Source organism: Nomascus leucogenys, chromosome 14, assembly GCF_006542625.1.
Source record: "Nomascus leucogenys isolate Asia chromosome 14, Asia_NLE_v1, whole genome shotgun sequence".
Taxonomy (NCBI): Eukaryota; Metazoa; Chordata; class Mammalia; order Primates; family Hylobatidae; genus Nomascus; species Nomascus leucogenys.
In genome coordinates, this window is record NC_044394.1 from 85,848,487 (window position 1) to 85,872,888 (window position 24,402).

The following is a 24,402-nucleotide window of genomic DNA, read 5'->3' on the forward strand; positions in this document are numbered from 1 at the left end:
GTGCCTATAATCCCAGCTACTTGGGAGGCTGAGGCAGGAGAATGGCGTGAACACAGGAGGCAGAGGTTGCAGTGAGCCAAGATCACGCCACTGCACTCCAGACTAGGTGACAGAGTGAGACTCCGTCTCAAAAGAAAAAAAAAAATTGGGCAAATCACAACAGAGGGCCAGTCTACAAAATCCCTGACCAGTACCCCTGAAAGCTGTCAAGGTCATCAAAAACAAGGAGAGTCTGGGAAACTGTCACGGCCAAGACAAGCCCAAGAAGACACGAGGACTCAATGTCATGTGGGATCCTGGGACAGAAAAAGGACATTAGCAAGAAAATCTGATGAGAGTATCAACTGCAGTTAATAACTGATCAACATAAGTTCATTGATTGTTGTGACAAACATGTTGTACTAATAGAAGATGTCAATAGGAAAAATTGGGTGTAGGGTACATGAGAACTCTACTTTTCAACTTTTCTGTAAATCTAAAATTGTTCTAAAAATAAAATTTGTTAAGATAGAAACTATAGGAACAAGAGTTCGGGACACAAGCAACAAAATCCCAGCACAGGAGGTAAAATGTTTGCTCAGGTCCTAACTAGACTAGCCCCCGCCAGGGCATTGCCTTCTGCTGTCGGACCAGCAGGGTCACGCGCTCTAGATGGCGCTCTCTTGCCCCCTTGACCAGACTGAGTCATCGCTGGATGACAGAGAAAGCTAACCTTGCACATTTTTTGAATTGAGTTTTGCGTGTACGTGTGTGAGGAAGGGGGAGTGGGGAAAAGTGGAGAAGCAGGAAGAGGAGAGGCTATCAGCACCAGCATACATGCACTGTGGTGAAACGACTTTGCAGAGAACACAGCAGAGAATTTGAGCACGGGAAGGAGAACTGGCACAGACGTGGGGGCTGCAGAAACAAAATTCTATGACTCCCTCATCTGCCTTTTCTTCATAGCGCGGGTTCCTTCTGGGGACCACAGCAGCCTGTTCCCAGGGGGAAGCCTCTTTGAATCTCCAAATCTGGATTTACTTCATGAATATCGTCACTGAGTGTCTTTCCAGATCCACTGACATTACGCCCTTGGAGTTCCCTGGTGGTACCATAACCACAACTTTATTAACTATAACTCAGAAGGTCGGTCTGGACTGAGTATTAATTTTATCTGTGAAAAACCCTCAATTAACTGGAACCTTGCCTACGGGAGTCCTTAATTAACTCTCCCCTCCTTAATCTTGCTAATTAGCAGATAGACAAATGCTAACAGCAGGCTTGAGGAACTTATTAAAACAACCGCTACCACCATCCTTGCGAAGTGTGACCAGCGGAGGACAGCTGCGGCCACATCTCCTGGACTTTCTCATCGTGAAGTTCTGCTGCTCTTGAGCTCTGGTCCCATCACACGACCCTAAGGACAATTTCAAAAAATACTCTGCCATGTTTGCTTTCTGTCCCCCCATCCCCTGTGTTTTTCTGCACTGTGTGAAAGTTGCAGATAGCATGACGCTTTGCCCAGAAATATTCCTAAGGAAAAGGACATTTGCTTCCATGAGCACAAAGCCATGATCACAGTCCAGACACATGACAGCGACACAGTCCTCCCTCTGACACGCAGTCCAGAGTCAACTCCTCCCGATCCTCCCTCTGACACGCAGTCCAGAGTCAAACTCCTCCCGATCCTCCCTCCTGACACGCAGTCCAGAGTCAAACTCCTCCCGATCCTCCCTCCTGACACGCAGTCCAGAGTCAAACTCCTCCCGATCCTCCCTCCTGACACGCAGTCTGGAGTCAAACTCCTCCTGATCCTCCCTCCTGACACGCAGTCCAGCATCAAACTCCTAATCCTCCCTCCTGACACGCAGTCCACAGTCAAACTCCTCCCGATCCTCCCTCCTGACACGCAGTCCGGAGTCAAACTCCTCCCGATCCTCCCGCCTGACACACAGTCCAGAGTCAAACTCCTTCTGATCCTCCTGCCTGACACGCAGTCCACAGTCAAATTCCTCCCAATTGTTCACAACTGTCCTCTGTGAGCCTCTGGTTTTTGATCCAGGATCCAACCAGGAATTGCACTTAGCTGATACACATCATTAGTCTTGAGAATAAATCTCCCCATATTTTTGGGGGTGTTTCTTGAATTAAAAATCTAGAAGGGGGGATGGGTGTAGTGGCTCATGCCTGTAATCCCAGCACTTTGGAGGCTGAGGCAGGCAGATCACTTGAGGTCGGGAGATTGAGACCAGCCCGGCCAACATGGGAAACCTTATCTACTAAAAATATAAAAATTAGCCGGGCATGGTGGCAGGCATCTGTAGTCCCAGCTACTCAGGAGGCTGAGGCAGGAAAATAGCTTGAACCCGGGAGGCAGAGGTTGCAGTGAACCAAGATCGTGCCACTGCACTCCAGCCTGGCCGACAGAGTGAGGCTCCATCTCAGAAAAAAAAAAAAAAAAAAAAAAAAAAAAAATCTAGACGGGAATAGTACAGTTCTTTGCAGACTGTCCCACAATTAGAATTTTTTTAGCAGCTTCACTGATGGATAAGTGACATATAAATTTGAAGTACAGAATTTGAAGATTTTGGACGCACATCTACACCTGTGAAGCTACCACCACAATCTAGGTGGGGTCTGGCCCCTCAGACGTTTTCTTCCGCCCCTGTGCCCCCACCCTCGCGTGCCCCAAGCAGCAGCTCATCTCCTTTCTGTGACTGTAGTTTGCATTTTCTCAAGTTTTAAATGAATGGAAACATGCAGTATGTACCCTTTCTTAAACTGGCTTCTGTCACTCAATGTAATTATTTTGAGATCAGTTCATGCCTTTTTATTGTTGAGTAGGATTTCAGCGCATGGAGAGATTGCAGTTTGCTTATTCATCCGCTTGTTAATGTACATTTAGGCTATTCCCAGTTTTTGGCCATTATAAATAAAGCTGCTAGGAACATTCATGTACAAGCCTTTGTGTGGACATTCTTCCTTTTCTCTTGGGGAATACCTAGGAATGGAATGGCTAGATTGTATGCTGAGTGTGTGCTAATCTTTATAAGAAACTGTGAAATAATTTTGCAAAGTGGTAATGCACACTTTGCACTGCCCTCAGCAGCATACGAGGGTTCCAGTTCCTCCACGGCCTTGCCAACACTTGATAGCATCGGCTTCTTAGGCATCTACTCGATGTGCAATGGTATATGACTGTGGGTGCAGTTTGCATTTCTCTGGTGACTAATGATATTCGGCATTGTTTCATGTGCTGATTTGCCATTCGTACTTCTTTGGTGAAGTGTCTGCTCAAACCTTTTGCCTGTTTTTCTTTGTCTGCTTGTGTTTGTTTTCATGTTGATTTTTGAGAGTTCTATCTATGTTCTTGCCACAAGTTTTTAACAGAAAAATGATTTGTCAATATTTTCCTGGCCTGTGTCTTGTCTTTTCATTTTCTCCATGCCATCATAGGGCAGGTGTTTATATGTATGGGTCTATTTCCTGACTTTCTTCCTGTTCCGTTATCTGTTTGTCCATTTGAAGCTATTTCTGATCTTGAGTACTGTGGATTTATAGTCACTCTTGGAATCAGGTAGTATTAGTCCTTCAACTGTGTTTTTCTTTTTCAAAGCTGTTTTGCCTACTGTAGGTCCTTTGTATCTTCATGTGGATCTCAGAAGCAGAAATCAAGATAATGGACGATCTCTTCATTTACTTAGGTCTTCCTTCATTTCTTTTCACAATGGTTTGTAGTTTCAGTGTACAGATCTTGCCTACCTTTTGCCAGGATGTATCCCTAAGTATTTCTTTTTTTTTTTTTTAGTGGTATTGTAAATGTTCTCTATTTTAATTTCAACTTCTAATTGTTGATTGCTAGTGTATATACATAAATTGATTTTTGTATATTGATCTCATAACCTGCAAACTTACTAAACTTTTTCTAGTAGCATTTTAAAATAGATTAGACTGGATTTTCCACATAGACAATCATGCTGTTTGAAAATACAGTTAAACCTCTTCCTTTTGAACCTGAATGCCTTTTTTTCCTTGACTCACTGTACTACCTAGAACTTCCAGTACAATGTCGAGGGATGTGACAAGAACAGATGGCTTGATCTTGCACATTCAGTCTTTCACCATTGTATGGCGTTGGCTGTAAATTTTTGGAGATGCTGTTTGTCAGGTTGACGAAGTTCCCTTCTATTAAGAGTCTGCAGGGAATTTTTTTTTTTTAAATCAGAAGTGGATCTCAGATTTTGTTAAAATACTTTGTCTGCATTTCTTGAAATGGTAAGATGGTTTTCATCTTTTTTAAATATGGTAAATTACATGGACTTTTCTCTCTTTAAAAATAATTCTTTAATAATCTGAAGAGGCATCCATTGATTTTTCAATCCTTAAACAGGTTTACATTCCTGAAATAAATCCCACTAGATTATGTTTTATTGTTTTTATATGGCATTGAATTTAATTTGCAAAAATTCTATTTAGCATTTTTATACCTGTGTTCAAGAGAATACTGATCCATAGTTTTCTTTTCTTGTGATGTGTGTCTAACCTTTGGTATCAGGTAATGCTGGCCTCATAGAATGATATGGGAAGGTGCTTAGATGTCATCCAAATATGTCTTCCTTAATGTTCAGTAAAAGTCACTGGCGAAGTCATCTGGACCTGCAGTTTTCTTTGTAGTAAAAGTTTTCACTACAAATTCCACTTGTAGTGACAGGCACAATGACTCATGCTGTAAGCCCAGCACTTTGGGAGGCCAAGGTGGAAGCATCGCTTGAGCCCAGAAGTTCGAAACTAGCCTGGGCAATGTGGTGAGACTCAGTCTCTAAAAAAAAAGTATAGTGCTATTCAGATTAACGATCTCTTCCTGAGTGAGTAGTGTGTGTCATTCAAGGAATCAAAGTTATCAAATGTTCTCCCATCAAGTTGCTCATGATATTTGCTTATCATCCTTTTAATATCCCTAGAATTTTTCATGATGTCACCTCTATCATTCCTGATGCTGGAATTTGTGTCTTCTTTGTTTCCTTATCCGTCAGGGTGGTGTTCCACAGTTTTATTCATCTGTTTTAAAAAAAATATGTTTTGTTCAACAGATTTTGATGTTTCACTGTTTTCTTTCGTATTAGTCTCCAGTCTGGTTTGTATCATTTCCTTTGGCCGACAGCTCTGGATTTACTCCGCTCGCGCTGCCCTCTTCAGGTGGAAGCCGGGATCTCCGGTTGGAGACTGTCCCTCTTTTCCAATGCATCGTCCAGCACCTGCTACACATTCCCCTCTCAGCACTGTTCAGAGCTGGGTCCACGTATACTCAACCTATTTATTTTATATCTTAATATACATATTTATATAATGTATTTATTTATTGCAAGTATTTATAATTATATGTACATCATATTATGTATGATATATACATATAGTAATATTTAAATCTGTTATTCATGACTTATAGTATCTATATATCTGAATATTACATATTTATATTCTATTTTGTATTAAGCACATATATGAATATAATGTACTTAAAATTTTATGGAATGAAATGAAAATCATTTATTTATCTAAAAGTTTTTGTTTCTAAGTGCTTAGAGACATTCCTACTATCTATTATTGATTTGAGTTTGACTCCACTGTGGCTGTAGAACAAGCCTGTAAGGCTTTCAGTTCTTTACACTTGTTGAGGTTTATTTGGCCAAGGGTCTGGCCTATCCTGGCACAGGCTCTTTGCACTCTGTGGCTGCTGTGTGGCGTGTTCTACAAACATTAGGGCCCAGCTGCTGGAGAGTGCTGCTCAAGTCTCCACTATTCCTACTGATTTCTCTTCTGCTTGTCCTGTCAGTTACTCAGAAAGGAGCACTGAAATCTCCAAATATAATTACGGATTTATCTACTTCTCCTTGCAGTTCCATCAGTTTTGTTGGATGTATTTTGAAACTCTCTTATTAGGTGAATAGACATTTAGGACTGCGACATTCTCTTGATGAATGATGAATGGACTTCTGTAGCATTATTAAATGTCTATCTTTATTGCTAGCAACATTCTCTGCTCCCAAACCTCCTCCTGTCTGATATTAACATAGGCCCTGCAGCCTTCCTCTGCTTAGGGCCTGCATGGCAGAGCTCTTCCCGTCCTTTTACCTTTAATCTGCTCATGTCTTTATGCCAAAAGTACATTGCATGTAGCCATGGTATGGTTTTTTCTTGCTCTTCAACCTGGCAGCCTCTGCCTTCTCATTGCGGCGTTCAGTCTCCACACTGTGGTGACGGGCAGGATTATGTGTCCATCTATGAACCCGCCTTTTTCTATTTGTTGCATCTACTCTTGGTTATCTTTTACTTTCCACGTTGTCTATATTTATGACTTCATATCATCTCTGTTGTCAGCTAATTAACTGTAACTCTTTTTAAAATTTGAGTGGCAGCTTTAGGGTTTATGGACTATTGTGGTTCATCTTCAGGCAGGTGATATGAGACCACTTCAAACAAAGTCCAAGAATCTTATAACAGTATTTCTTCATTCTCTCTCCTCCCCATCTTTTTGCTACTGTTAGCATACATTTTGCTCTTACAAATGTTATACATTCTGTGGGGTGCCGTGGCTTGTGCCTGTGATCCCGGCTACTCGGGAGGCTGAGGCAGGAGGATGGCTTGAGCAAGGGAGTCTGAGCTTACAGTGAGCTGGCCTGGGCAACAGAATGAGACCTTGTCTCGTAAGGAAAAAAAATTAAGAGTGCAAAAGGCTTATTGAAAAAAATTCATAGTACACTGTTATTGTTTTTCTTAAAACAATTATCTTTTAAAGAAGATTTAAATAAAAGGAAAATAATCCCATATTTATCCACATAGTACTCATTTCTACTGCTGTGAATTCCTTCGTGTAGAACTGTGTTTCCCTCTGAAGAGTATTCTCCTCAAGGCTAAAGGACTTCACGTTTCTTGTAGTGTGGATCTGCCGGGGATAAGTTTTCATCTTTTGTATGTCTTCAAAAGTCTTTATTTTGCCTCCATTTGGAAATATATTTTCAGTGGGTATAGAATTCTAGGTTGACAGCTTTTTTTCTATCTCTCTCTCTCTCTTTCTTTGCTTTAAAGATGCTGTTCCGCCATCTGCCTTTTCCATCTGTAGGAAATCTGTAAGAAGAAACCTGTCATCATTCTCACCTTTGCTCCTTACTGGCTTTTTATTGGCTGCCTCTAGACTTTGGAATTTCTCACTGTTTTTCAAGCAATTTGATTGCGATATGCCTTCGTGTAGGTTTCTTGTGCTTAGGGCTTTGCTAAGCTTCGTGGATCTGTGGGTTTATAATTTTCATCAAATTAAAAAAAATTTTAGCTATTGTTTCTTCAAATACTTTTTCTGCTAGCCTCCTTTATTGACCCCCAAATAGTATGTTAAGTCACTTGCCGTTGTCCCACTATGGAATAATATTCCTTTAACTAAATTTTTTTCTTTTCTTACCGTGCTTCATTTTTGTTAGTTTCTATTGCTATTTTCTTTCTTTCTTTGAGGCAGGGCCTCACTCTGTTCCCTACGCTGGAATGCCATGGCACAATCACGGCTCTTTGCAGCCTTGACCTCCCGGGCTCAAGTGATTCTCCCACCTCAGCCTTCTGAATGGCTGGGACTGCAGGCGCGTGCCAACATGCATGGCTGAGTTTTGTATTTTTTCAGGTAGAGTCGAGGTTTCACCATGTTGCTCAGGCTGGTATTGAAATCCTGGTTACTCAAGTGATCTGTCTGCCTCAGCCTCCAGAAGTGCTGAGATTACAGACGTGAGCCCTGTGCCTAACCGTTTACTGCTTTTTCCTGCAACGCTTAACTGGTTGTTAATCCCATCAAGTATATTTTTTGCCATCACATATTGCAGTTTTCATCTCTAGAAATTTAAGTTGGGTTCTTTTTATATTTTCCATGTCTCAATTTAACTTTTTGAATATGTGGAATAGACTTCTAATGTTTTAATGTCCTGGCTAATTATAACACCTGCAGCAGCTCTGAGTAGGTTTTAATGGGTTGATTTCCTTTTTTCATTATGGGTCATATTTTCCTGATTCTCTTTACCTGCCTGGTCATGTCTGGCTGGTGGTATGAAGTGCAGTGTAACCTGGCATGGGGAGTGATTCTGGGGGGAGGCCCTCTGGGATCAGAGTCCTGGGAGAATCCTGGAGAGACGGCTTTCTTCATGTGCCCCTTTTGGTGCTCCTTGTCCTGTGTGGTGCCATCTCTGTCAGATCAGTGTTCTCACTGTGCCCTGCTCCGTCTCATGCAAACAGCACACACTTCTCCCCGATGGCACATGGTGTTCTTCCGTTTTTTCTTCCGCCGAGCCCACCTTCTTTAAGGCCTCCCCATGAATCCCTCAGAGGTTCTGGCACAATGGGACACAGGGTGTGCCCCACAGGTGCTTGGGAAATGAGGGGAGGTCCCAGGCTCGCCCTTCAACTGGGCCCAGCCTGAGTGGGCTCCCATCCTTCTCAAACTCTTAAGTGTGCCCTGAGGGCTGGCTGGCAGCAGCAGGGGGATGCTGAGAACACTGGGGGAGTGGCTGGCTTCTGTCTGCACCTCTGAACCTCTGAGCAGGCTCTGCGATCTTCACAGGTGGACCTGTCTGTAGACCATGTGCACCCCGATCTGCACAATGGCAAGCCCCAGGAGTCACGGGGACCGCTGGGGGCTGCAGGAGGCACTCATCATGCGGGGGCGGAGCTCCGGAAGACCACCAGCAACACAAGGATGGGGCGGAGCAGACATCATGGTGGGCGGAGCTTCGGAGGACCACCACCAACACAGAGGGGCATGCACACATTGTGGGGGGTGCACACATCATGGGGGGTAGGGGTGGAGATCCGGAGGACCGCCAGCAACATCCATGGCCAGACGTGGGAAGGGGAAGGGAGTGGAGGAATGACCCCTCAAAAACACAGGGAACTTTCATCTCTGGGAATTTATCGCCAGGATAATGATGGAAGGAAGGGCGAGGCAGGTGAGGTAGATGAGGCTCAGTTTCTACCGGAAACACTTCAAAATGCCCCTCAGTGGAATGACTGCTTTTAAACATGCAGGTGCAACAAGCTGCTTAAGAAATTAATTCACAGGAAGGCCTGTGGTGCCTGCAGGCAGTTACAAGAACACTGCAGGCAAGGGCACGCCCAGCTGGCTGTGGGAATAGCTCCCCAAGCAGTACTGAGCAGATAACCCCTTCAGCAGCATGAATATTAAACCCGAGGCCCTGGTATCTGCCTGGAGCAGGGTGTAAAACCAAGGCGCGCTGCAGCCTCCGTGCTCATGGCCACGTTCTGCCATTTGGGGTACTCGAGAGCAACAGGCCCTGGGAGATCCACGGGACCAAGAGCCAGTTTTAAACAAGACACCCTGTACCGCAATACGATGATGGGCTGTGGATGCAGTGAGAATGTCATGATGAAGGTACGAGGAAGGCTGTCCCCTTTCACCAAGAGCCACCCCTGAGACTAAAAATAAAGACATCATGAATTTCTAGGTCCTAAAAGGTACTAGAAACATGAAGTCTGAGAATCAAAGTTGGCTTAGACACGTTCCTGCAGCACTGGCGGGGCTGGGGCAGGGCTGGGGAGCAGGTTCAGGCGGCCGTAATCCCAGACCACTGCATGCAGATGGCATCTCTTCCAACCCTTCACCCTGGGCTTTGTGTCATGTAAGGGTCACTGTTTTGTGCATCCCAGAGCCTCTACACATGGTCCTTCATCCATGGCCAGGTGCCAAGACATCTAAGTAGATGACGAAGATATGGGTGTAGGACAGAAACCACGTTTCAAAATGACTTCCTGCCAAACACCCTTTGTTTACATAATGTGGCTCTTCAATGAATTTGAAGAAGAGTAAAATAGAAATGACCCAGACCTCTCGCCTCCTGATTCACAAAGCCAAGCTTTCCGTTTAGCAAGAACAGGTTTTAGTGTAACAGAGACAGGCAGGAGAGATGTGAGATTTACGTGGTGCCCCTTCCTGGTCCTGTTCCTCTATAATTTACACAGCAGTTTTCCACGTCCTGATTGTGAGCTCTGGAACTGTGGCTGGAGGCAGACGGCCGAAGGATCACTGCCATGATTTTACAGAGGCAAATCATGGCCAAGGGAAGTGAAAATGACTTGTCAGAGCAAATGGGGTGATGGGATCCAACTCAGGTTTTTAACTCTTAAATCCAGTGCTTTAGCCAATCTTTCAAAGCTGTCATTCTTTACCTGTAGTTTAATGGGTAGCAGGGAAAATATTTTGCTGAAATATACGGTATTCTGGTCACCATTATGGAGCGTTCCCTGGTCACAGCCAGGTGCAGAGCACTGGGCCCAGGAGGGTTCAAGGTTGAACTGAGGTCAAGGTCAACCTCAGCTGTGCTGAGAGGAGGAGCAGCAGCTCCCTGCATCCAGCTCAGGAAATCAGGAGCAGCCGGGAGAGATGGCAAGCACGGCAGCCAACCCGTGCCGGCAGAGCCATGGTCAGTGCCCCAGGCCCAGAAAAAGAGTGAGAGATCCCAGAACCAGAAGAGGGGCTGGAAGCTGCTTCTGCTTGGAGAGAGCATATACACAAAATCCTAGGGAATCTACAAGAACCAGCGAACTAGCAGAAAATCTCATGGAATCTATAAGAATCAGCGGAACCAGCGAGAGGTCAACTGCTGCTGGGTACGATCGACGCATGCCTCCAAGGCGGAAGCCCTCGCCGCCCGCTTTGACAGCAGCCTCCCCACTCCCTCGCTTTTGTTGCGACGCCAAAGTCCTATGTGAGCACTTGGGGTATCGGGGGGCTATGGTCAGGGCTGGGTGCAGGGAGCAGAAGGGCTGAGCAGGGGCCCAGGGGTCCGTAGGCAGCACAGTTGGGGACCTGATGGCCTGGGCTGGACTTGAGTCAGCAGGGGCTGTGGGTGGGAGCCACAGCAGTGGCTTTGTGTGGGGTGTGCAGGGCTGGGTATGAGCCTGTGGCTCAGGGATGCCTGCCAGTGCCTGGACAGCAGGGGCAGTGAATTTGGCTGAACAAAGCCCAATGTGGCAGCTTCAGTGAGCACAGCGGGTCCTGGTGGCCAGTGCGGCATGGCCGACAGGGCTAAGGATGAGGCCGGGTCTCAGTGCCAGTGACTGGATGGAGAAGCTGACAGATTCTGGCCTGGGGAGCACTGGGCAGCAGGCAGGAGCCCCGGGGGCTGTAAGCTCTGTCCACTCTCCCCTCACCTGCCACACAGAAAAGGGAAGGGTGGCCTTCCCCGGCTCCAAGCCATGGCCTCTCCAAGGTGTTCTTGGCACTCTCCCGTACCTGCTCTGTGACTTTGCTAGACCCTCCCTTTCCCTGTGTGGGCAAGGAGCTCCAGATCTGGTGAAGGGGCCCAGCGGGGTGTTGGCCTCTCGCATGGTAGCTATGCGACCCCTGCTCCCTCCTGTGGGCGGTGCCTCACCAGTGAATAAGCTGCAAATTCAAGCTAACTTCACAGGGGACTTAGGAATTAAGAGTCTTTGCATATGAAGGCCACCGGACAGGGCGCCACACACACGTGCACGCACAAGCGCCCACATACATGACCACCCCCGCACACACGTGCACACAGCAGCTGGCTGAAGTCCGGGGGGAACGTGGACCTGCTCCTACAGGCCTTCTAATGAGCTGCTGGGGCCGGTTTGCTTCAAAAGCAAGCAGGGAGCAAAGCCAGCTTTGCCCTGATGCCAGCTCCTCCGTCCCGCTCTCCTCACCCGCGGCGGCGCCCCCAGAGCAAGACTGACTTGGCTTCTTCCCGGGGCTCCCTGCCAACCTGGCTCCGAGCCCAGCTCTGTGTCACACACATGTGCCCCTCTGCACACGGACAGCTAAAGGCAAAGGCATCTCTGGGAGTCTTTGTCCCCAACAACCCTGCAGAGGGCAACATATCCCCCAGCTCCATTCCCAGCACACACCCTTTGTTCTAGAATCTTCACGTTCTGTAAATGAGCCCTTCCCAGACCCTTTGCACCATCTGTACAGCTCTCCTATCCACTGTGTCACAGGAGGAGCTTTCGAGAGCCCTCCTGCAGCCGAGCCTTCCACATTTTCCTTTGAGGGTCTCGCCTGCCATCACCACTGGGTGGACGAGGTCCCCAGTCTTGGCATCGGGCCAGCCCTGCTCCTAGGCCACACAGGGCTCCTGACCAGTTGTCTCTGGAAGGCTCCCTGAGCCCCGGCCGGCCACGCAGGCTCCAGCCCGAGTCACCTCTCCCCACCCAGGCTTGGTGCCGCCCTCTCTGCCGCCCTCCCAGCCCTGCAGCTCGACCTCCTCCACCCACACTCCTGGAGGAAGGTGCTCTCCACCCGTGTTTCCCTACAATCCACTTGACACCGAGGCCAGGCAACGTTTATAAACCACAGCTTCTTTCTTTGATGTCTTTGCTCCAAAATCTGTAATAATCCCCATGCCTGCTAAATGAAGTTTAACTGTGTCTACCGGGAACCGTGCACCCTCCGCGTGGACGGGGCCTCCCTGCGTGTCCCTGAACACAGGCCACATGGAGTGGCTTGCCCTCCTCTAAATGTCTTCCCAGCCCGCCCTGCCACCTCCATGTTTGGACCCCCGCCTGACATCCACCCCCTCAAGGCTTTTCCTGGTGTTTCCAGTTCAGCATAGGCCGGGTCTCGCCCATAGGACTTCTCAGCCCCACTCCTCTGACCCATCTCGCTGGTAGCTCCTGCAGGAGGTGACCCTGCCTCACAACAGGGCTGGTGTCACCTGCAACCCCTGCCCGCACCCAAGCATAAGATGCTGGGGACAGGGACAGCTGACCTTGTGTCTCTCTTAACATAGCTAAATACGGGTCCCTGGCCTAGATGATAGAGGGGCGAACACGTGGCTGCAGGGCCAGGGCTGATGCCCGTCAGAGAGGGCAGAGCCGCACAGCCCCGTGAAAGGGGGTGGCCCCTAACACCTCAGGGCTTTGCCCAGACCACCTGTGAAGCATTGAGGAAGGGGAGATATGCAATGGTGGGCACAGGAGGGGCCGATGCAGGGTCTGGGCAAGGCAGAGGCCAAGTTTACTGCCACGGTGGGGGTGCTTCCAGTCAGGGTCAGGAGCATGGGGACAGCCTTACGGGGGGTCAGACAGGCAGGGGGACTGAGTGCAGGGCACCAGGGGAAGGCCAGGGACAGGACGGTGTGGGGGGACTGAGCGCAGGGTACCAGGGGAAGGCCAGGGACAGGACAGGTAGGTGACAGCCCCCACGACCCAGAGGTGGCTGCTGAGGTGGGCACGTCCCACTTTACCCGGGAAGAGAGGAAGGGAACGGCAGTGCCTGGAAAGGGAGTGAGGCTGGAGAAAGGGCAGGCCGGAAGCACAGGGCTCGGCATCCCCAGAAGGGCCAGCGGGTTCACATCACTCTGGGGAGGAGGGCAGGGATACTCACGCTGTCCACCGCGAGGATCTTGGCCCAGATGAAAACGAGAAGTGGCCGCAGCTCTCGGGCCGAGCTCTGGAGCAGCTTCAGCACGTAGGGGAAGATGCCGACAGACAAGGCCTGGGGGAGAGGGAGGGCGTCAGCGCGCCTGTGCCGCAGCGAGGGAACGGGCAGCAGCAGGGGTGCCACGCGGGACCAGCTGCGGTTTTATCTTCAGCATATATGGGAAATGCAACAGGAATGAATCGGCCTCACTTAAAGTAAAGAGGGGCTTCCTCCAGATTTATTCATCTCCGATTTATTCCTAGAAGCTGCCACGTACTGCCAGCCTTGACTGGTGTCAAGAGACTGGAATTAATCGGGTGGCAGCTTTTCCTTGTGGAGGCGCAGGCTGCTTGCGCCTGGGGCCCTCGCCTGCCCTTGGTGGCCTTCTCCGCTCTCAGCAGCAGAGCATCAGGCACCTTCACTGTGTTGTTCACGTACGAGCCATGGCCACCTCCCCGTGACGGTGCAGCCAGCTTGCTCAGCACTCACATTCGCACTTCAGATACACCTTGGGAGAAAGACGCCTGCTCTGGGAAAGGCAGGGAGGAGCGGGGCTCGCCCAGGGGCTCGCTGGTGCCCGGTTCTGGCTGTGTCATTCTCAGGGAACTTTCTGTCCTCAGAGGCAGGGGAGGGAGAGTGTGGAGGGCACTGCGGCATGGAGGATGCCTGGCAAAGTACTGCTGCACTCCACAGCCAGGGGTTTCTGCTGTGTCCTTATCTCAAAGCTGCTGGAATTTCAAAGATATCCCAAAGGTATCCCCTTCCAATAAGTGAGGTCCCCTGTAACCAAGACAGGAGGTGGTGGTGGGACCCAGGCCTGGGTCCCTTCCCTTTGAAAGGCCACATTTAACAAGGAATGAGCAGTTTCTCTGGTTCGGGTGGCTGGGCCCTCACCTGAGAGGCAAAATCTGTACCTGTAAAAATACCTCGTTTATCCGGCCTCGATTCATGTATTAGCAAAATTTCCAATGAGCAGAAGCTTAATTCTTTAAAGGGAAGAAATTGGTTTTAAAAAATTAACCTTAAAAATGAAACTCTTTCTAAAATGTTATGAATACACGCTTCCTGTCTTCTTCGAGAGCAAGCAATACCACGCAGGCCTTTCCAGGATGACTAAGTGACACCACCACGCACACACCAAGTGACCGAGTCACGCCAGCCTTCCTCCAATGACTCAGGCCCTGACTCTGTTACAAGCTATTTGTGGCCTCAGGCACCTAGAGTGAAAATGGCCCAGTGGTGAGTGCTGAATGATTCTTCCGAGTTTTGGATGTTTTCTCTCCTCCTTCAGTGCTGGACTATCAATTACCACTCTTTGTCAACATTATCTGATGAAAATACTTAAATACACCAAACCCAAGTACTCACCACCCAGCTTCCGTGACAGCGGTTCCGCACCCACTGCCCCACTGTGCCGCTCCCAAGCACAGTAAATTAAGGCTCATATGTCACGTGATTTCACTGGTGAATATTCAGTGTCTATCTCTAAAAAATTAGGTCTCTTTTATAAAGACACGATCCAGTAACCACATCCAAGAAAAACGAACAATGATTCTTGAGTAACATAAATCCAGCTCCTGTAAAATTTCTAATTGTTTTATGAGTATTCATTTTTGGAACTTCAACAGAACCAAGTCAGGTTTACTGTACACGGCAGCTGGCCATCGGTCTCTCAAGTTGCCTTGACTCTGCGGTTGCCTCTCAGCCTCCTTTTACTTTCCCCGTGAGTTATTTGTTAAATGCGCATCGCTTCTTGATCCTGCCTCTGCCAGGGTTTTTTTAGTGGCCATCACTACTCTGCTACAGAATGAGGAACCAGACGAGCGTTTCCAAACTGTGCCTGCCATGATGGTGAGCAGACAGTGCTGAGGATCCAGACTCCTCCTGGGGGAAGCAGCACCACGAGGCGGGTGCTGCGTCAGGCTCAGGGGTGCCCTGCTCCTCTGCAGCGCTGGGCGGCGGCTCAGGAAAAGGTGACCTGCCAACAACACGCTCACTCCTATGTCTAACATCAGACATAAAGAGGCGCGACAACCCCAGACCCCCAAACGCCAGGCAGCACTGCAGGCTGCACGGGTACAGAGTGGGCTCCTTGAGGGCCTCAGGAGACAGGACACCACCACGGTGGACACACTCGCCCTGGGTCTCACAGCTGGGGTGGCTCTGGATCATGAAATACGTGCACAGACTGAAACACGGAGCCTAATTTCTGTCCCACCTCCCTCAGCCCCCAGGTTAATGCAGAAGGCACGCACCAGGCTTACTGCCCAGGGACCCAGGTCCAAAAATCTTCCAAGCAAGTCCAGTGCTCTCAGCCGGTGCACTTGGCTTAACAGCACCTGGAAGAACAAGAAGAAAATGGTATCACTGCAAACAATACTGGTGTGCAACCCCAAAACACTGCTGCACGAGCTGCCAGCTTTGGAGCAGTCTGACCACAGTTCAGATCTGTTTGCTGCTTCAGTCACAGTTACCTAGAGCTGGTGCTCCTTTCCTTACAAGTTCATGCTTTTAGACAGGTGAAGAAAACACGCTTTATTCCTTTATTACACAGATAAAACATGCTCAGTGTAGAAAATACTAGAACAAACATGCTTTAATTGCATTTAAAAAGCTAACCCACTGGTGACATTTTGGTATAAGAACTCAGACACTGTTCTTTATGTCCACACTTCTCTTACTGATCTTGAACTAGATAATACGTGATTCTATTTCTCAGCTCCTTTTTAAACGAAACAATGCACTGTGAACATCGTTCATATCACTAGGTATGTACTGACCATATTATTCCCAAAGGCAGCACGGTACTTCCGTTATGCAAATGTACACAATTCTTTCAAACAACTTCCCCACTGATAGATATTTAAATTATCATCAAAATGTTCCTACTTTTAACATTTTTATTTATTTATTTTTGAGATAGGGTCTTGCTCTGTTGCCAAGCTAGAGTATAGATGCCAGATCATGGCTCATTGCAGCCTCAACCTCCTGGGCTCAAGTGATCCTCCCACCTCAGCCCTGAGTAGCTAGGACTGCAGGTATGTACCACCATGGCTGGTTAATTTTTGTGTTTTTATAGAGATGGGGGTCTCACTACATTGCCCATGCAGGTCTTGAACTTCTGGGTCAAGCAATCCTCCCGCCTCAGCCTCCCACAGTGTTGGGATTACAGGCGAGGACCATCATGCCTGGCCAAAATGCTGCTCTTATAAATAATATTGTGATCAATATCCTAAGAGGTACATCTGCACACTTACATGATTCTTTTCCACTAAGATAAATGTGAGTATTAAAAAGGTAAGGTCAGAGCATATATACTTAAGTTACCAAATGACCCTGCGGCTGAACCCACCCACACTCTTGACGGCACGCACGTGGGCGCCAGCTTCCTGCTGCCTGAGCTGGTCACCCAGCAGCGCTCACTGGGGTATGACTCTGGGCAAATTACTTAACGTCACTGAGCCTTGATTTATTAATTCATAAAACACATACAACACAACACCTGCCCAAAAGGGTTTCATTAAATTAAATAATAAATTTAAAGCTTGTGGGACAATACTAGCCCATATTACACTATTATTAGCCAATAGGACAGGTGAAAATACATCCTTTTCACCTGGATTTCAAGGGGAGTACATTTTGCAGGCTGATGGGCCATTTCTCCAGTAAACTTGCCCTGAATGCCTTCAGTTTTCTACTTCAGTATGCGGCTTTTTCTTATTGACATGTCAGAGTTCCTTATAAGTTAGAGTGGGCTTTGCCAGAGGTTTTGCACATACTTTTTCTGTTATATTAAAGTTCTACACTTTTTTTTTTTTTTTTTTTTTTTTTGAGACAGAGTCTCGCTCGGTTGCCCAGGCTGGAGTGCAGTGGTGCAATATCGGCTCACTGCAAGCTCCACTTCCTGGGTTCATGCCATTCTCCTGCCTCAGCCTCCTGAGTAGCTAAGACTACAGGTGCCTGCCACCACGCCTGGCTAATTTATTTTTGTATTTTTAGTAGAGACAGGGTTTCACTGTGTTGGGCAGGATGGTCTCGATCTCCTGACCTCGTGATCCACCCACCTCGGCCTCCCACAGTACTGGGATTACAGGCGTGAGCCACCGCGCCCAGCCAAGTTTTACACTTTTAATGTCATTACTTCTTTTGATTTTTTCCTTAATGGTGTCTATGCTGGAAGGCATGTGCATCGGGTCCCTCCAACCTACAGCATTTCTATCCACGATGCCTCAGTTATCCAAGGGGTGTTTATGGGACAGGTGCTCCACTGGGTGCTAGGAGAATGACCACGGACAGTAGGGACCACCCCGCCCATCCTTCATGTGGCCTGGGAGACAGACATTAAACAAATGACTGCCCCATCGCCATGCCTAAACACACAGACCCCGGGAGGCCCTGACCTGGCCTCTCTGCAGGCCTCGGAGGTTTTCCCTCCCCCCAGGAGAAGATGCACAGGACACAGCTGGGCAGCAGGTCCTGGAGGTGACATGAGGGGGTTACCGCGTTGCAGGTGGAGAGGCTGGAAAAGCTCGGGTGTCTGAGGATGCACAGGCCACCAGTATGACTGAGGTCAGTGATAGGGGAGGGGCCAGACAGGGAAAGGCCCTGCAGATGGTGTGCAGAGGTCAGTTTGTCTTGAGATCCAGAAGCCACCAGTCGATGTTAAGCAGCAGTGACTGGTCCAGTGTGCTTGCTTTGGGGACAGGACTGGCAAGAGGCTGGAAGTGGGGGAGGCGAGTGGAAGGGGGTGGGTTTGACCAGGGTGCCAAGATGGAGATGGGGAGGAAGAGACTGCAGCGCTGGCCAGAGGCTGAGAGTAGAAGGGGTAAAGGAAAGCAAACTCTAGAAGAGAAGGTTTGGGATGAGTTTGAAAACCCTCAAGAGAGTCAGGGGAAAGGGACGAGGAGGCCAGTGAGGGTGGAGGACAGCGGGGAGGGGAGAGGAGATGGCGGCCACCTGGGTCATGCTCCTGGGGGTCGGCCAGCATGACTTCCACGGAGTAGCCACCAAGTCAGAAGCATGGGCCCTGGGGAGCCGTGGAGAGGGAGGAGCTTCCCTGTTGGGGGAGAAGAGCACTGGCAGGAGGATGAGGGGACAGGGAAGGTCACAGGTGGCAGCAAGAGGGGGCTAGCCAGGCTGGAGGGGCAGGAGACAGGGTACGGAGGGGATCCCAACATGTCCAGCCTTGGGGGCAGAGAAAGAGCAGTGGGAATGCGGCCTCACTTCCCTTCCATGTGCCCGGAGCCAGCTCCCACGCCGGGTTCACCATGGACCCAGGAGTGGCAGGTTCCCCATGCTGGCGATGCTGAGTCTCTGATTAAGAGGCTGGGAAAGGAACGTGGGACTGCTCGCGGGATATGTGAACTGGAACCGGATCCCTCTCCCATGCTGAACTCCAGGGCTGTCGCATGCCACTGCTGCCTGGAACTCAGGTTTGAGGGGCCAGTCAGTGGAAAAGCACGGGCTCTGGAGCCGGCTAACCTGATGTTAACCCTGCCTCCATCTCTGCCCAATTATTGGCTTAGATTCCTAACTTCTGGAAACTTCAATATCATTATCAAGAAAAACAGAGACAATAGTACTTGACTTGGGCTTATTCTCAAAGTTCAATGAGACAGAGTCCGTAAAGTGTCTAGCACAAAGCTGTGTGCACCAAGGTGTCCAGTGGATGTAATGTCAGCATTGTAGTGTTCGGCTTCCGGATGTCTCCACCACCCAGGGTTTTGAGGACTGACTCTGTGTGTAGGAAACACTAGGCTGCCTGAGGCTTGAGTTTCTAGACGACCCAGGGAGAGGAGAGGAGGCAGGTCTCGCCATGGCTGCAATCATCAGAAATCAAAGACATCATCAGATCTAAAGCTTACAAAGATTGTTTTCTGATTTTTTTTTGTTTTTTCCAACACTATAAATAAGGACAAAGCTGTTTCTAAGGTAAACAGTTGCAGAACAAATGGAAGAAGTGGCAGGATGGGGCGAAGGGGTCTAATCAAGGCCAGTTCCTGTTACTGTTTTACCAGGACACTAGCCTAGCAATAAAGGTCTCCTTAGAATGTGCTCCTTACAAACAACAAAAGCAAATGGGACACTGGTTCACAATCACTACATAATCACTCATGACGTGGTCCCGAGTGTCGCACTGTAGGAGCTGCAGGTGCTGATGAAACACACGCAGGGGCCTCGGTGGCTCACCTGCCTGGGAGTCGGCGTCAGAGGTCCGTGGGCAGCATGGGATTTGGTGCTGCAATTATTTCATTTGCAAAGAAACATCATCAATAAAGAGTATTGTTTTTTTTTTTTCAAACATTACATCATCTTCCTGCCACCTTTTGTTGATTTACATTTTTTAAAAACCGAAGCCAACACAAAGCAAAGTTATTTTTAAAATAGGATTGGCTTTTAGAAAAAAAGCCAATGTTGTTTTTGTACTTAAAAACAACAAAAACAAAAATCTCCTGTTTCGGACCATCCCAGGATCTATGGAAATTATAGAAGTAAATGATGGTGAGCTGAATGAGTTACTGAGATTTATTTTCCACCTGCGGTAACCCAAACTAAAGATTAATCATGGTGGCAGGCATGGAGGCTCAATACTGTAATACAAACACTTTGGAAGGCTGAAGCTGGAGGATTGCTTGAGGCCAGGAGGTCGAGACCAGCCTGGCCAACATGGTGAAACCCCATCTCTACAAAAAATACAAAAATGAGCCGGGCATGATGGCACACGCGTGCAGTTCCAGCTACTCAGGAGGGTGAGTCAGGAGGGTGGCTTGACCCCAGGAGTTGGAAGTTGCAGTGAGCTATGATCACACCACTGCAATCCAGCTGAGGCGACCAAATTAAAACAGAATTGCTAAGGTTATCAAATTTCATTTGCCTTGTATACAAAGAGAGTGCGCACACAGGCATACTGGAAGAGCTGCTTCATAAGAAAAGATTCTCCAGTTCCAGCCCTGGAGTGCCGGGTGCTGCAGGCCAGGGTGCCTGGGGCACCTGAGGAGCAGGGTGGTTTTGGAGTCCCCGATGTATATGGTATGTATAATATCACTCTAGTTTGTTATTCTGCTGTCACCTGATAACAATCCTGTGCTTTCAGACCCCACATTCTATTTTTAAAAAAATGATGCACGGAGAGAGAGCAAATAGACTTCCTAATGAAATGCTCACACTGATTTGTGACATCTAGGAAAAGGGACTAAAACTTCATCCTATAAAATCACTCTTGGCCAGGTGTGGTGGTGCACACCTGAAATCCCAGCTACTTGGGAGGTTGAGGCATAAGAATCACTTTAACCCAGGAGGCGGAGCTCTGGCTGCAGTGAGCCGAGATCACCTATCAACAGAAACGGAAGTGTCTGTGCATCATGGAGTACTACTCAGCCAGAAAAAGAGTGAAATCGTGTCTGTTGCATCAACATGGGTGAAACAGGAGGCCATTACGCTCGGTGGAATAACTGAGAAACAGAAAACCAACTGTTGCATGTTCTCACGTGTAAGTGAGTGGGAGCTAAAAAACGGGCCCACAGGGACACACAGGTGGAATAAAAGGCACTGGAGACTCCAAAAGGTACGAGGGGCTGAGGGCTGAGAAATTACCTATGGGGTATAATGCCCACTATGTGGGTAGCAGGTTCAACCAAGGCCTAGACTTCACCACTACGCAGTGCATACATACAAGAAACCTGCACCCTTATCCCCTGGATCTATTGAAAAGAAAAAGAGCCAAGTAAATAAATGAACACGCAAATACCACTGTCACCTTTTTCCTGAAAAAGAAAAAAGAAGAAAAGTCACTTTCTCCCCTCTCTTCCATAACCTGGGCGCTCTTCATTCCCCTGCCTGGGCTTCCTGAGCCACCTGTGGGGAGCACACAGCACTGAGTTCCAGGCGAGCTGCCGAAGCCAGAGGGCAAACGCACCCTGCAGGCCACGAGAGTCCAGAGCTCCTCATGAGAAGACGGTGTTCAGGGCTGGGTGCGGTGGTTCACGCCTGTAATCCCAGCACTTTGGGAGGCCGAGGCGGGTGGATCACAAGGTCAGGAGTCCAAGACCAGCCTGGCCAAGATGGTGAAACCTTGTCACTGCTAAAAATACAAAAAATTAGCCAGGCGTGGTGGCGGGTGCCTGTAATCCCAGCTACTTGGGAAGCTGAGGCAGAGAATTGCTTGAACCCAGGAGGCAGAGGTTGCAGTGAGCCGAGACCGCGCCACTGCACTCCAGCCTGGGCGACAGAGTGAGACTCCGTCTCAAAAAAATGGACACCATCAATCAAGGGTCTGGGCAAAACAGCAATTTTTTTAAACATTGTATCTTCCTTCTTGTTTCTCTGTTGATTTGTATTTTTAAAAGGCAGAGAGGATATTGAGGCTGGAAAGCAGGAAAGGCCTGTTCCATGCTCACGTTTACAGGAGGGGCTGCGAATCAGCTGGACCCGATGAGACACCGCATGTGACCCTGGAGGGCCACCAGCTACTGCCTCTGGCTCAGGGATGAAGCGGCAGGGATTCGGAAAACTAGGAGGTGTTTAAGAAAATTCCCTTTCCCTTAAGTGATGTTTTCTGACTTGCCAAGGCACTAGAGAATAACTTAAGGATAATAGGGTCCAGGCTTTGGCAAAAATAAAGGCTCTTAAGAGAAAGTGCGGGGAAGTGAGCCGAGTTAACGAGAAAGAAGCCAGCCCCGGGGCAGGGGGGCGGGTACAGCAAATGAAGCCGATACCCCATTACACTTCACCTTTCCCTACTTTCTTGTTAGGTGGAGGTCTGCCCATTGATTCCGGCTGGGCACAGCCAGGAGACAGACCCTCCAGAAGGAGGAACCTGCCCCTCACACCGGCTGGAAAACCACCTGGGAAATGCCCCGTGCTCTGACCAGAGCTGTCTTCGCGGACGTCGCCATCAGAAAGCTGCCTCCAGCACGTCTTCTCTTTCCTTGAGGGACTGTGGGTGGCCAAGGGAACATGGAAGTAATCAACAGAAGGCCATTTACAAGAAGATTATTTGCTGGACCCAAAAGAACTGGATTTAACGTGCTTGGCATCGGGTCCTGCTTTGGAGAGGGCCAATTTTACTCCATCACATTGCTCAAATAGTAGGAAGGTCAGTAGGAGAGCCAGTGTCTTCTGAGGGACATCCTGATTACTCAGGTGACCAACAAGAGCCATGGGGCCCAGCATGGGCAACCTGCGCTGCGGCCACCCCCGGTCACCCGTGGCCACACAGCCGGCTGCCTTTCTGCAGTCGCAGGAAGCGAAAACGCAGGCTTCATCAAATGTTGTTTGGTTGTGTTGCTGCTATCACTGCATGTTCTTGGTTTTGAACATGAGCTTGTTTATCTGTTTACACCTCACTCTGCAATCTCAGGATAGTCTTAAATGAATCTAGGTGCATACAGGAAGAACAGTAATAACGTCTGCATTCTTTTTACAATGTCCAAAAACCAGCCGTCATAATATACCAACAGCAGCAGAAATACATACTGTGGAATGTGGTACAATGTTATTTTATTTGGTAGAGATGGAGTCTCCCTATGTGGCTCAGGCTGGCCTTGAACTCCTGGGCTCAAGTGATTCTTCCCCGCCTTGGCCTACTGAGGAGCTGGGATCATAACACCAGGGCAGCCGGCTGGCACACTGGTTCTTTGTTGCCCGCCTGAGACAATGCCAGTGAGGACAGGCCGGCGGTGATGTCTTGAGCATGTCTATGTGCACTGTTCCTTCTCCCAACTCCTCTCTCGCTGGCTGAGATTCTTGGGGCAAAGTCCTGAACAAGGTGAAGCCTCAGTCCTACAGCGCGCCTGCAACACTGGCTGCCACTGCTGCAGCACAGACTGAACGGCGGAAGGGAAGGCTGCTGAGGCCATGGCTGTGACGAAGATAAACTGGCCCCGGTTTTCTAAATGATCTCTCAGAGGCGGGATGAACACCTGGTCTAGTGAAGATTGGTGTGCTGTCCGTCAGTGTGGTGAGCGGCCCTAACCGGAAGGCGCGAGCTCTGGAAGGAAGCAGGGCAGGTGGGGGGCGCCACTCACGCCCCTCTCCATGGAGGCACCGCCACCCAATCTGCTTTCTAGGAAGGCAAGGACCCAACTCTGCCGACTCTCAGAACTTGGCACCACACCCGGAGGTGGGGCTCTTCCTATGTGTGGGGGGAGTCACCCAGCTTTAAACCGAAAAGGGTGGGGCCTGCCCATTCCCTGCCTGCTGCTGGGCGGCCCCTCCCCACGGCCATGCACAGCTCTTCGCCAAAGTCCAACTGCACCACCCCAATCACAAAAACACTTTTCCAGCTTTTAAAGTGAGTTCTTAGACCTTGATATCTACACTGACCAGTGGATTTTAAACTCCTTTGACTCTGACCCAGCCCACACACTTCCCCACAAACACACATTCACTGAAACAAAAGTTCTGTGGAATCTTTCTAACTTCACTACCCATGACAAACTCTTCAATTTCTGTGGCCTCTCATCCTATCTCAGTGACCAAAAACCAGCCAGCAGGACCCACGACGCTGACCTCCCAACCCATGAACAGGTCATGGTCTGCACGTGAACAGCACTGACACGACACGGGCCCCGTGGGCACTGGCATCTGAAGGGCGTGCCCCAAAAGGGCCTATTTGTTACAGCAGCTGTGACAGCCCCGTGCAAGGGAAGGGCTGCCGGTGATCTGTGTGTGCTTCAGTGCATAACCTACGGCGCTGGGCCACAAAGCCTGCTCCGCCCGCTTCGCCAGTCAGCATCTGCTCAGGGAGCCTCCTCCCTCCTCTCCCGGATTCACTGCCAGCTCCTGTCCTTCCCAAGAGAAGGAGGCAGTGGTGTCGAGAGCCTGCTCTGAAGCGAAGCCCATCTGTAGCTGAATCTCAGCAATTCCTAAAGTGGAAATGGTAGCCAGGGGAGAGGGGGATGATGGACTGGCTGATGACTCCCCAGTCCCAAACTTACACTTATCTGAGGGTGGAGGAGGGAAATCAATGGCTTTAGAGGAAACCCTTTAGGAATGAA

The 24,402-nt window shown here is 49.0% G+C and overlaps 1 protein-coding gene across 1 annotated transcript in view; it reads right to left on the bottom strand.

The window, feature by feature from the left end:
• The window catches only part of RPTOR (regulatory associated protein of MTOR complex 1), a 412,605-nt gene that overhangs the window by 94,209 nt on the left and 293,994 nt on the right, over positions 1 to 24,402 (bottom strand). Inside the window, exons 12-13 of the mRNA XM_030827216.1 lie at positions 15,661 to 15,744; positions 13,370 to 13,480 (exon numbers count right to left, since the gene is read on the bottom strand). Of these exons, the coding sequence (XP_030683076.1) occupies positions 13,370 to 13,480; positions 15,661 to 15,744 (195 nt within the window). The remainder of the gene's footprint in view (positions 1 to 13,369; positions 13,481 to 15,660; positions 15,745 to 24,402) is intronic.